Source organism: Notolepis coatsorum (assembly GCF_963971535.1).
Source record: "Notolepis coatsorum genome assembly, chromosome: 16".
NCBI classification, from domain to species: Eukaryota; Metazoa; Chordata; class Actinopteri; order Aulopiformes; family Paralepididae; genus Notolepis; species Notolepis coatsorum.
Window position 1 is genome coordinate 14,578,300 of NC_140180.1, and position 11,555 is coordinate 14,589,854.

The 11,555-nt window shown below is 43.3% G+C and overlaps 1 protein-coding gene across 4 annotated transcripts in view; it reads left to right on the forward strand.

Moving 5' to 3' along the window:
- rgs14b (regulator of G protein signaling 14b) overlaps window positions 1-11,068 on the forward strand; it is a 35,056-nt gene extending 23,988 nt beyond the window's left edge. The window contains exons 13-17 of one of the 4 annotated variants that reach the window (XM_084331909.1): window positions 2,327-2,373; window positions 4,930-5,032; window positions 6,966-7,085; window positions 8,373-8,425; window positions 9,834-9,967. In XM_084331909.1, coding sequence (XP_084188035.1) covers window positions 2,327-2,373; window positions 4,930-5,032; window positions 6,966-7,085; window positions 8,373-8,383 — 281 coding nt within the window. In that variant the 3' untranslated portion in view covers window positions 8,384-8,425; window positions 9,834-9,967. Of the gene's footprint in view, window positions 1-2,326; window positions 2,374-4,929; window positions 5,033-6,965; window positions 7,086-8,372; window positions 8,426-9,833 lie in introns of all 4 variants that reach the window. The other 3 variants (XM_084331910.1, XM_084331907.1, XM_084331908.1) reach the window with 3 other exon arrangements.
- Window positions 11,069-11,555: the final 487 nt, after the last annotated feature.

The window sequence follows — 11,555 nt, forward strand, 5'->3', positions numbered from 1 at the left end:
GCTGACCTGCACCTCCAGTCGGGGTCCAACCAGATGTGCACGAGTCTTATCTAGTTTAATATATATATATATAATTACTGTATACAACTTCACAGTGCTATGAAAATAAATAGTATTATATATTTTAGTTTTACTATTTCTTTTTTCAACACTATGCTTTGGATAATGGTGTATCCCTGGCCTCGGATGCAAAGCTAAATCGCAATATATTTGACCCTGTAAGAGTACATTTAACACCCGCTCAGTCTGTGGGTCCAAGTTTAAAATCTACTCTTATAGAGCCAAATGTACACTGTGATTCTTGTGTAGAGTATGGATTATACACTGTAAATGTCATGCGTGTGTGTGTGTGTGCCGGTAAGAATATTCTGTCCTCTCAACACGGTGAACTTACTTTTTCATCTAGCTTGGCCCCCCATCGTCTGAGCCCCCCATTTGGCTCGCTGAGTGTGGTGTTACTCCTGAGTTCACTTGCCTCCTGCTGGGAAACCAGAACCAACTTCTCTTAGGGTGCTTTCTCACTCACCAGTCGGGGTCGAATCAGAGCCGGCTCGCATCAGAAAAGGGTGTGTCTGTCCTAGTGAGAACGCCCCCCCGTCCCCGGGGACGAATCAGTGTCCCCGGGGGCGCTGAACCTGGACCGCTGAAATAGGTGGTTCCGGGTGCGTGCCAGTGGGAGCGGGGGAGGCTTTTGCATCAACTTGCTGACACACACAACGTCGTTACTTGCTTGAATTTTGTGCAGATAAAAACACACGGCAACAACTGGACAATACCCACAAAAACGATATTTATGGGCAATTTGCGAGTTCAGACCTCAACCAAAACAAGCATGTGGAGCCTCACAGCTTAGTGGATGAAAACATGAAGCCACGTTACAAAGCACAACACTTCCCTGGCTCGCATTAGGCCTGGCTATTTGGTTTGCCATTGCTATGTCTATACATTGGTTTCTTGTTCGAATGCATTTATTTCCATTAGTGCCCTATATGGTGTTCTATATGGTGCCCAACCAGTCCGCCGTGGTCGACCAGTAGATCAATGACATGCAATATAATTGCCACGAGCGATGAGCTAATGTTGGCTGCTGAACAGCTGCTGAACAGGCTAAGCTAACTAGCGTTAGCGTTAACCCTGGGAAATGCTCAAAGCGGAATCCACGACACCAGTTCCATCAACTGACATGCAATATAATTGCCGCGAGTGATGGGATAATGTTAGCTGCTAACTAGTAGATAGGTCTAGTAGACTAGATAGACTAGTAATAGGCTAAGCTCACTAGCGTTAGCTTAGCGTTAACCCTGGAGCGGACTGCATGACACCAGTTCCATTTGTGAGAAAAGGGGGGTGGGTTATATTGACGAGGCTTGACAACAGAGGTTCAAATATAACTTCATATTTATTGGTTATTTGTTTCTTTTATATCAGCATCCAGTCTCCACCGCCGTGTTAACACTCTTCCCTGTGTTTACATTTTCGAGCGTGACATCATCGCCTACGGCAAGCTTACACGCTCAAAACGCAAACCGTAAACAAAACCCAGAGCGCACCAAGACTGAGTGTGTACGCAAACTAGAGGGGGGAGAGGGAGGGGGGAAGTTCGCACCCAAGGACGGAACGGACTGGAACGGACCCGAATGGTGAGTGAGAAAGCACCCTTAAAGACGAGGTCTCAGCTCCGCTCGCTATGAGAGAGAGAGAGAGAGAGAGAGAGAGAGAGGGCGGTGAATCGAGAGTGACTGTTATTGTTCAGACGCCGTTCTAATCCTGGTCAGAGGAGATGCTTTACTTGACCTGTCCCGCGTTCGGCTCGGTGGAGGAGCACTTAATGCTCAGCGACGTGGCATCTACAGCAGGTCTCCCACACGACTGTCGTCAGACCGGAACCTTCTTTTTAAGAAGGGATTTTTTGACTCTGCTTGCGTTCCTACCGGTTCTTCACATGATGTTTAATTTCATCACAATAATCCAAGACTGATAAGAAAACTCCTTCGACAACCGTCTTCCTACTAATCAAAGGAAAGCTGGTTCTGTTTTAGTTTAATTTAGTATAGCTGGCTGGGGTATGTAGATACACATAGAACCGTGGGGGAAGACTTACATACATCACAAGAAGCTCTATTAATGTTATCGTGTCTTAATTCACGTCTGATACTGTGGTGCAGGCCGACATGAATATGCATGGGGGGGAAACGCTGCATATAGAACGGCCTTGTGTTCAGATTGGCTCCGTAGAGACACTGATGTATGTCCTTGTATGTATTTTGCTTTGTTCAGATTGGTTCTGTAGAGACACTGATGTATGTGTTTTGCTTTATGTTCAAAGACCAGAACAACAGCCCTCGAGTCGGTGGCAATTCTTCAACTACACAGGTGAGACATTACTTGTGAACTAGCCTATACTTAACACAACCTATTTCATATAGGGACACCAGGGACATGTCCCCACCAAAGCCACGGGAACACAAATTGTCCCTACCAAGAAAGATTGAAGAGTGAAAACTGTTATAATTCGCGGTCTTGCAAAACGGAGCCTTTTTTATCTGTCGCGAAAGTGTAGGTTGACGGGCTGCATCGAGAACCGAATCAGAAAACAATCCTATTAATCTGCAATATCCAATCGACAACCTGGACCCAATTTTTGCTATACATTTGTATGCAGCAAGTGCACATGTAGGCTAAATGCATCAGTCATCAGGATCATCTGATGCTCTTTGTAGCAAAAAAAAAACTCAGTATTTGCTCTCAAATTAGTGCAAATGTTCCGCTTGCACACGTTGTTTTTGCATATTAAGTGTCCTAACTAGGGATGTCTGATATTATCGGCCGATATTGGCATTCAAATGTAATATCTGAAATGATCTATCGGTTTAAAAAAAAATATATATATATATATTATTTACCCAGGCAAGCAAGTATGAACAAATTCTTATTTTATTTATTGTGAAAAGTATGCATAATGTTGTGTTTTTTTTTGGGGGGGGGGGGGGGGGGGGGGGGGAAACCCCGCATATATCGGTATCGGTTGATATCGGTATTGGAAATTAAGAGTTGGACTATATTGGATATCGGTAAAAAAGCCAATATCGAACATCCCTAGTCCTAACCAAAGCTCAAATCAAACCTACATCCCTGCACATGCTGCATGGCTAACTACATGCTAGTCCAACTGCCAACATTTCTTCAGAGTGAAGAGTACACAGCTATCATAGACCGTGTTTTAGAGCGTCAACACATAGGTAAATGCCAGTCGACACAAAACAACCCAAAAACACTAGCGGCACCAAATTAATAAAGGCACAGACCCAATTTTAGCTTGCACAACGAAACCCGAAAGTCCACCAGTCTCCCACATAGCAATCTTCCGTCAAATAACTAGACCTACATCCCCACAGCAGAGGTATGGCCAACACACGTAATGTGGTGTTGGCCCTAGTAACAAGCCCCCCCCCCCCATTGCCAATAGTGATCCTTTTGGCTTCCATGAATAGCAGCCATTTTAACGGGAGGAAACGTAGCGCTGTGGGAAAATAGACGTGCTCCCGGTATGAATGTCCAGTGTTGGCAGTTTGCGTAAATCAGCACTCGCAGGTTGCTAGCCGTCATTATCCTCTTTCTCCGTAGCTTGTCAGCCACCGGTACCGGTGTTTACTCCAATTGGACCAAACTTGGAAGGGGGACTGTAACTGCCGTCATATAGCGGTAGTATATGACGTGTCTTTTCAAGCGTTTCCACCGCGTTATAAGTTATCCACATTGGCACAGACACATTGGCGTTGGTAGGATATTACATAATTGCTTACCCTCTTTGATGATTTTCTATACTTTCTATCTATTTCATTTCTTTTTTTGATCTACTTTTTCTCCCCATTTTTCAATTTTTCTCCCGTCCCCAATTTCGTATTGTCCAATTCTACCCTCCCCTGTCTCGAACGCTGTTGGCCATGCCTCCCACAAGCCAGCTGCAATGTGGACGAAGCATTACATCACCCCTCCGGTACTCGAGGAGGCAGCCGGCGCATCTTTTCACCTGCACAGCGATATCTCTCAGCGGCGAGGGTCTGCGTGGGAGGGACACGCCGCCCTCGTCGCTTCCTGATTCTACTGCGCAGGCGCACCAACCGACCTGTAGGAGTTGCTGTCCACAATGTCCAATCCCCACCCACCAGCTTCCCACCCCCTAATACTGCCAATTGTATTAGTATGAACGACCAGCCAAGCTGGTAGCAACGCCGGTGGCGAGCACCTTGCCCACTGCGCCACCTATCCGCCCTTATCTATTTCATTTCAAACCCTTATTTCAGCTCGTAAAACACTGAGGTTACTCTTACAGCTTTTGCAACATAGTTTATCAGCAATGTCATACATAGGCACAATGAATAAGAATAGACTATAAACTAAGACTGTTACAAGTCGACACACAGTGGTTGGAGATCATACTTTTTAAATGCAGCAAAAGAAGGAAGAACCTTCGCCTTCAGCGTCAGTCGGAGGGCGTTTCAGGTGCTGGAAGCATCAACGGAAAAGCCTGTTTTTACTAGTTATCTTTTTATTTGTTTATTTAAAGGATCCCCATTAGCTTATGGCGTAGCAGTTGGCTAATCTTCCTGGGGTCCACACACAATCGACATTACAACAACAAATGATACATTAATATTTAACAAAAAAATTTAAGAATAAGTCAAATTCACAGAAGACCATACAATTATTGATACAGTAAAAATATAAAAAACGAATCCGATTTAACCCGACGAGTCATTGTCATCCCACACAACATGAACCAAAGCAAACATCTCTATAAGCGTCCAAATCAACCCATATATCTGTATCGGTTGATATCTGTATCGGAAATTAAGAGTTGGACAATATCGGTATCGGTAAAAAAACAATATCGAGCATCCCTAATTTTTATATTTGATTTGGTTCCAGGGCGGCGCAGCAGTTTCCGGTGGCGTGGAGTCGTCGTCGTCGTCCCCCCATGGTGACGGAGCTAAGGCCCGACCCAAGCCCAGTAAGAACCTCGACATGGAGGGTAGGACACCCCCAGAAGCGCTTGCACCGCGTAGGGGGTCTGCCTAAGGTGGATCGGCACTACAAGACTCCCTGCTGACATCGGGATAAGGGTCTGCCTATAGGGTGCTTCTACACTACAAGACTCCCTGCTGACATCTTGATAGGGGGTCTGCCTATAGGGTGCTTCTACACTACAAGACTTCCTGCAGACATCTTGATAGGGGGTCTGCCTATAGGGTGCTTCTACGCTACAAGACTTCCTGCAGACATCTTGATAGGGGGTCTGCCTATAGGGTGCTTCTACACTACAAGACTTCCTGCAAACAGCTTGATAGGGGGTCTGCCTATAGGGTGCTTCTACGCTACAAGACTTCCTGCAGACATCTTGATAGGGGGTCTGCCTATAGGGTGCTTCTACACTACAAGACTTCCTGCAAACAGCTTGATAGGGGGTCTGCCTATAGGGTGCTTCTACACTACAAGACTTCCTGCAAACAGCTTGATAGGGGGTCTGCCTATAGGGTGCTTCAACACTACAAGACTTCCTGCAGACATCTTGATAGGGGGTCTGCCTATAGGGTGGATCAACACTACAAGACTTCCTGCAGACATCTTGATAGGGGGTCTGCCTATAGGGTGCTTCTACACTACAAGACTTCCTGCAGACATCTTGATAGGGGGTCTGCCTATAGGGTGCTTCTACACTACAAGACTTCCTGCAGACATCTTGATAGGGGGTCTGCCTATAGGGTGCTTCAACATTACAAGATTTCCTGCAAAAATCGGGATAGGGGGTCTGCCTAGGGTGGTTGAATCGTATGATTCAGGATGACTTACCTTTCCTTGCTGGTGCAGTTCAAAGACTCCATTATGCATGGCTTTTGTGTGAGCATGCGCCATATTCTACTCAAATAAATTAGCCATTAAAGTGTAGACTATTTTAGAATTCTCGTGACATTCTCTGCGGTATGTGGGCGGGGGATCAAATGAAAAGCCCCAATTTTGAGCAATGTGTGTTCCTTGGGGGAGTGCGTGTGACCCGTTAAGAGCATGGGCATATTTTCTTCTTAGACAAAATTGGGCTGTTTCGTTTGAGATTTTTCTTTTACCCCACTGTGGATAATGACTTGAGGGATCTAAAGTGATCTATACAAGTATATTCAAGCCAGTCAACTGAAAAAGGGTTAATGTCAAAAACAATGGAAGGTTCCAGAGCACTTTTGAGTGCAAGCGCCCTTGTACACGAACATTACCATACATACCATCTGCTGTGCAACCAAGTACTTTATTTTTAACCTTATTCTTTTTCATCAGCTGTACAAAAGTACACTGGTGCTTATTTACCTACACCTCAGTAAATATTCGTTTTTAATTTGTTACATACCGGTCTAAACTATAGCCCGTTCATTATTTGAAACCCTCGATATCTTAAGTTATTGAACAAGGTCAAGGAGTCGTATAGATGCGAAGCGCATTCTCTCATAGAGTGAACTGGTCTCGTGCAAGGTGCCATGCCGGTGAGCCGCCACTAGGGGCAGAGTGAATTACCGGATGAATTAACAAAATGGGTTAGTGATAGGGATGTCCGATATTATCGGCCGACCGATATTATCGGCCGATATCGGCAGTAAAATGTGATATTGTAAAATATCGGTATCGGTTTAAAAAAAAAAGAAAACAATAACAATATTTGTTATATATATATCCAGTGAAATTATTAGTTACCTGAAATTATTCAGTTTTTTGGGGGGGGGAAACCCTGCATATATCGGTTGATATCGGTATCGGAAATTAAGAGTTGGACAATATCGGAATATCGGTATCGGTAAAAAAGCCAATATCGAGCATCCCTAGTTAGTGACATTGGCAATCGTAGAGATGCTTCACAGCCAGAGTGTGTTTTTTAGGAATCAATTGAAATGCGTGAGCGTGGTCCTCTCTGTCTGCATCAGGGTTGATGGAGATGGTGTCCAGGGCTCAGTGCTACAGGGTGGATGACCAGCGAGGCCCTCTGACCAAAGAACAACTGGAGCTCCCGCAGTTCCTCCTGCTGTCGCCAGCCCAGGACCAAGGTACATACTCTGTTTTTTTTAGCTGTCCTCACAGTCAATCGATCAAATCGAATCCTTTTATCAAGTTCAAGTTCCTTTTATTGCCACACGGCCAGGTTCAAGCACGGTGCAGGTGGTAGCTGCCTGCGACAATACACCACAAAAACATAAAAAGACACATGGAACAGTACAGTACAGAAAACACAACCTAGAACAAATACATGACAGAAACAGTACAGTACGAAAAACTATAGATGGCAGTTCAATGTAACCTATAGTCCGGAAGAAACATAACAGCAGGGGGTAAATATTAGGAGGAGTTGGAGTTAAGCAGTTGTATGGCCTTGGGGAAGAAACGGTTATTGAACCTAACCGTGCGACTACCCAGTGACCTGAACCTCCTACCAGAGGGGAGGTGTTGGAAGAGGTAATGAGCTGGGTGCAGGGGGGTCACTAATGATTTTGTGTGATGGTGTGATGTTTGTGTATGGAGTCCAGGGTGGGGAGTTTGCAGTTGATGATTTTGGATGCCCTTTTAATGATTCCGTGTAGTGTATTTAACCAGATAAGCAAATCTCTTTTTTACCAAGAGCGATCTGGCCATCTTAAATTCTCCGAGGGTGACCAGTCCTGGTAATTTTAGGTCCTCTTGTATCTTGTTCCAGGATGGAAGGAGCAGCATATTTAAAAGCCCTTTTTCCAAATTCAGTTCTCATATATAGGGAACATCCAGTTTTAGAGCAGCTTGAGAACGAAGGGCGTACTTGTATTGCTTAGTGCACAGAAGCACGCTTGGGTACGAGGGAGCCAGTTTAAGCAGAGCTTTGTGCACCAGAGAGCCGTCGAGAAAATCGCCGTATTTGAGATGGGTCTATCTATGGCATTATAGGGTGCAATGGTGCACTCGATTGCCACATCCCAGCTCTTTGATTAGGTTATCGATTGTTTCGTTAAAGGTCTCATTTGTTCACTATAATTATGCCACCATCTTATTTTTATTTTATTATTATTTCCACCAAGTTTCCTCTTATAGAGATGTCCAAAGTGATGTTATTTTCTTTAATTTATTGTGGTTGAAAGACTAAATGCAATACAAATATAATTGTAGAAAAAGTTATTATACCAAGGTACAACCCGATCTTGCTTAAAATATGTAAATAAAGTACTAATCTACCACAGGACAAAAGGTATGCAATGTACGTTATAGCCATACTGTAAGTAATATATTCACGTATTGTATAGAAAATGTACAATGTGTCTATACAAAATAAGTATATTACATATAATTTATTTCTTTTACGTTTTCAGAAAATGTTTAAGTTCCCCTGTTGGGGCTTGAACCCAGGGCACCCACATGGGAGGTGAGTACCGTTTACCTCAAGACTACCAAGACACAGTTTTCTGATAGCCTCGCACAAACCCTAACCTTAACCTTAACAACACTGTTACCTTAACCCTCAAGTCAACCTTCAGAAAACCCACTACCTGTCTCCTTAGTGACCGAAACTGCGATCTCTTTAAAAACATATCTTTTTCATGTATTGTTCCAATTTTCTTTCATGAATATCATTAACTTCAGTCCTCACCATACACATGGAATATTTATTCATTTTCAGGATTTTAACCATTTCTTAAATTGGGGTTAGGGGGTTATGGTTACCCTAACTCTAACCCTAACCTGTCCAGTTCTGCGACTAGGGTGAAAGGTGTGACACTTGTTGTTCACACGCTTAATAGTGATTGTTTTAAAAAAACAAACATGGATTATTGTAATGTGAGTCCAAGATGTGATACTGAGCTATACTTTTTTGGCATATACATCAAATCTAGCCAACGCTATCCACAAACGCACGTAAAAAAAGGGCTTTTTGACCAGAACTGTGACAAGGGTGACTGGAGGGTTAAACTAACCATGTCCTTAACCACACTGTTACCTTGCTTAAACTAACCATAACTGATGCAACAAGAGTAACCCTTACCCTAACTTTATAACTGTTAAGCGAACGTTAAAACTAACCTCAACTCAAACCATAATCATAGTATTGGTGTGTGTGTGTGTGTCAGGTTGGGTGATTGAGTGAGTTAGTCTAGTGGTGAGAGAACTCACCCACGACCTTGACTCCTGGTTGTAGGGTTTGTTTTGGATTTTTACTTATACAATACATAAATATGACTTATACAATACGTAAATATATGACTTGTACAATACCTAAATATATGACTTAAACAATACGTAAATATATGACTTATACAATACGTAATTGGTTAAGTGTCTTGCTCAAGGACACTACGACACGCTGCCTGGGAGGAGTGGGAATCAAACCGGGAACCTCCGGATTACCAGACGACTGCTCTACCTCCCGAGCCACTGTCGCCCCAAATATATAACTTGTACAATACGTAAATATATTGCTCATGGCTATAACATAACTACCTTTTTTCCTTTGGTCGATTAGTACTTTATTTACATTTTCTGATGATCGTGTCCAGGTACAGTATCATCTGACGATGATATATTTTGTTGAAAATGCTGCTTGTTGTGACTTTAATCTACCTTAGCAGACCATTTGTCTGATTGAATTGCATTCCGTTTCACTTCATTATTCCATCTGAAAGCACTTCCAGTCTGGCCAATTCCAGGTATCATTACACGGATGTTTACACGCTACTTCATACAACGTGATTGGTCACCCAGCTGTAAAAGGGGAAGCCATGTTTTAACGATTCTGTTATGACTATTGACCCGTCCTCGTTTCTTACTCTTTCCAGCCCAGGAACCAGACCAAGTCCAGGGCACGAAACAAGGAGGTGGAGGCAGCACTTCCGGCAGCATCTCCAACCCAGACTCCAACCCAGACTCCAACGCCACACACACTAAAACGGGACCGGAAGACCACAACGCGTCCACTTGGAGTTCAGTCGCGCACGACGACACAAACTCACCCGGCTATCAACCTAAAGACTTTAAGGAAACAACTGTTTGAATGTCAGTGAGCGGATGGTGGGTTGCAATGAATCACGAGAGTCTCATGTAAAGTCTAGATGGCTGCAACGTGCATGTTTATATTTTTGGGTCTAAGCTTGTTCTATGATATATTGCCTTGTACAGTAGAAGTTCTTTACCTAATTTAATTTAAAGACATTATGTAAAAAAGAATAAACTATAAAACTACAACAGACATTCGCCAACAACATCCTTCCTCCTTTACGCCGATGCCCGAGGGAAGAGTGGACTAAGTTTTCAACCTTTTTCACGATTGTGTGTAAATACGTTCTGAAATCCTAGCGTGTCTGGTACGAAGCATGGGCCTCGTGCATCAAGCTAACGTGTGCAAAACCTTTCTACCGCAAATTACACAGCATCTGCTGTTCATGTTTACCTTGTGTGTGTTATTTATTTTAGCCCTGTGTTTCAGCAGCGTTGATCCTTTTTACACCTACAGAAGAGGGAAAAACGAGGCCCGATTTATGTTTGTATGAGATGCCTTTTCTCTGTAGGGTTTGATGCCATATATTTTATAGATGGCAGTTCAAATTGAATTAGGCTTCAGGTTTCATGTCATAATCCAGCCATACTTTTATCAAAAATGTTTGTTTTACAGGAATTGGCGACTGACCAGAAGGGGTCTCTTTTCATATTTTCTATTTCACTTTGAAGTGTATTGCACAAAGGACTTGCTATCATTTCTAATCTGAGAAAATTCAATATTTTTTTACTGAGATGAATGTGGTTTTGATGATTTGTACAAAAAGAGTGCATTGTGTGTTTTTTCTCTTTGCATGTTTTGTGGTACCTTAACGTGAGCGTGCCTGCTTGCTGTGTTGGCACTTTCACAAAGACCTCTGTGATCGGTCAAGTCCTCTCTTCCTGTGTCCTCAAGATCTCATCTCGCCGCCCAGTCCTACAGTATTAATATGGCATCACTAGTATCGTAGCTTAAGCCTTCGAGTATCATAATGATATCATGATGTAGTCTATGTACAGAATTAAATAGTGTTTTATGATCAAATATCATCTTAATTGTGTCCGCTTTTTTGTTTGTAGATGTGATAATCATGGGTGTTGGTCTTGACTAATATTGAAACTTGTCACCGTTTCAAAACGGTTATGCACGATTAGGAGTGACTTATGCTGGTCCTTGGAAAGATCTGTTGGGAATGGGAAATGGGACCTATAGATCTAAATCGGTGCTTCCCAATCCTCTCCTCGAAGCACCCCAGCCATTCCATGTATTTGTTAAATTCCACCACCAGCACACCCTTTATTAATTGAATCGGGTGTGCTGGTGGTGGAATTGAACAAATACATGGAACCGGCTGGGGTGCCTCGAGGAGAGGATTGAGAACAATGTCCAGTTTAATATTTGTTGTGTTGGACCGGGGCGGCCTTAAGGTTCAGGGGCCCCATTTCAACATCAAATATGGGGCCCTCGGCTTATTCTAACCCCCCCCCCCCCCCTCCCAGTATGCACACTTACATGAGAATGAAGC